General features: G+C 39.1%; 1 protein-coding gene across 1 annotated transcript in view; it reads left to right on the forward strand.

Annotated features, from left to right (window-relative positions):
• The window catches only part of LOC106110192 (CCR4-NOT transcription complex subunit 6), a gene marked incomplete at both ends in the record, with an annotated part of 2,233 nt that overhangs the window by 744 nt on the left and 919 nt on the right, over positions 1-570 (forward strand). The window contains 2 exons of the mRNA XM_013291927.1: positions 208-362; positions 477-566. Coding sequence (XP_013147381.1) covers positions 208-362; positions 477-566 — 245 coding nt within the window. The remainder of the gene's footprint in view (positions 1-207; positions 363-476; positions 567-570) is intronic.

A 570-nucleotide genomic window follows, 5' to 3' on the forward strand; every position in this document is an offset into this window, starting at 1 on the left:
TGACCAATTATGTTGCAGTAAAGCGCCATCTTTTGATTTAAAAATTAACTGAGATGGAATAGAAAACATTACTAATATAATGGATCTTAGGATAGCTAAATTGTAAACGAACCAAAAGATCTACAAAACGAGAAAGCGTTTCAAGAACTTTCTAAAACCTTCATCATCTAAGTTGTTCAGTGAATTTCAAATTGTTATGTCGTGCAGGAGGTGGAAACAGACCAGTTCTACAGCTTCTTCCTGCCGGAGTTAAAACAGGACGGGTACGACGGCATCTTCTCGCCCAAGTCCCGCGCTAAGACCATGTCAGAATCGGAGAGGAAATACGTCGACGGATGCGCCATCTTCTTTAGATCCGCTAAGTAGGTTTAAACATTTTTTAATAATTTGACACTGATTTTTAGCTTATTATCTTAATTTCTCGCGCTTTTATGACTGTACTTTGTATTAAACCAATAATATTGAACGTCTTCCAGATTTGCTTTAGTAAAGGAGCACCTAATAGAATTCAATCAGCTGGCGATGGCGAACAGCGAGGGTTCAGACAACATGCTGAACCGCGTTATGCCC

Source organism: Papilio polytes, unplaced genomic scaffold (assembly GCF_000836215.1).
Source record: "Papilio polytes unplaced genomic scaffold, Ppol_1.0 DF820783.1, whole genome shotgun sequence".
In the NCBI taxonomy this organism is placed as follows: Eukaryota; Metazoa; Arthropoda; class Insecta; order Lepidoptera; family Papilionidae; genus Papilio; species Papilio polytes.